Source organism: Cystoisospora suis (genome assembly GCF_002600585.1).
Source record: "Cystoisospora suis strain Wien I chromosome Unknown contig_6275, whole genome shotgun sequence".
NCBI classification, from domain to species: Eukaryota; Apicomplexa; class Conoidasida; order Eucoccidiorida; family Sarcocystidae; genus Cystoisospora; species Cystoisospora suis.
Genome location: NW_027159064.1, coordinates 2,228 through 2,590, shown reverse-complemented (window position 1 = coordinate 2,590; position 363 = coordinate 2,228). Strand labels below are relative to the sequence as shown.

Below are 363 nucleotides of genomic sequence, written 5' to 3'. Positions count from 1 at the left end.
CTCTTCTTGTTCTTCTTCTTCCCCTCTTCCTTTCGCTCTCACAGAATCACCGACATCTCCTTCTTTCACATGTTCAACTCGATGCTCCCTTTCTCTTCCTCTCCCTCCTACGTCTTCTCCACCCCCCCCTCCGAGTCTCCATCTTCACTCCTCTTGTCTTTCTCCACGTCTAACTCTTCTTCTTTCTCCACCAGAAGGACTTCCTCCCAGCTGTCCAAAGAAGCATACACATGAATGCAATCCATCGAGCTCAGCAGATCTTCTCAGTTCTCTCCTTCTTTCTCAAAGAAAAGAGAATGACTGTCTCGCACCTCTTCAGTCGCTAGAAGGGGGAGAGGAAGAAGGACCGCTTGATGGGAAAGT

The 363-nt window shown here is 49.0% G+C and overlaps 1 protein-coding gene across 1 annotated transcript in view; it reads left to right on the top strand.

Annotated features, from left to right (window-relative positions):
• The window catches only part of CSUI_009895 (uncharacterized protein), a gene marked incomplete at its 3' end in the record, with an annotated part of 4,833 nt that overhangs the window by 2,963 nt on the left and 1,507 nt on the right, over positions 1–363 (top strand). The window contains exon 2 of the mRNA XM_068070004.1: positions 45–361. Coding sequence (XP_067918019.1) covers positions 45–361 — 317 coding nt within the window. The remainder of the gene's footprint in view (positions 1–44; positions 362–363) is intronic.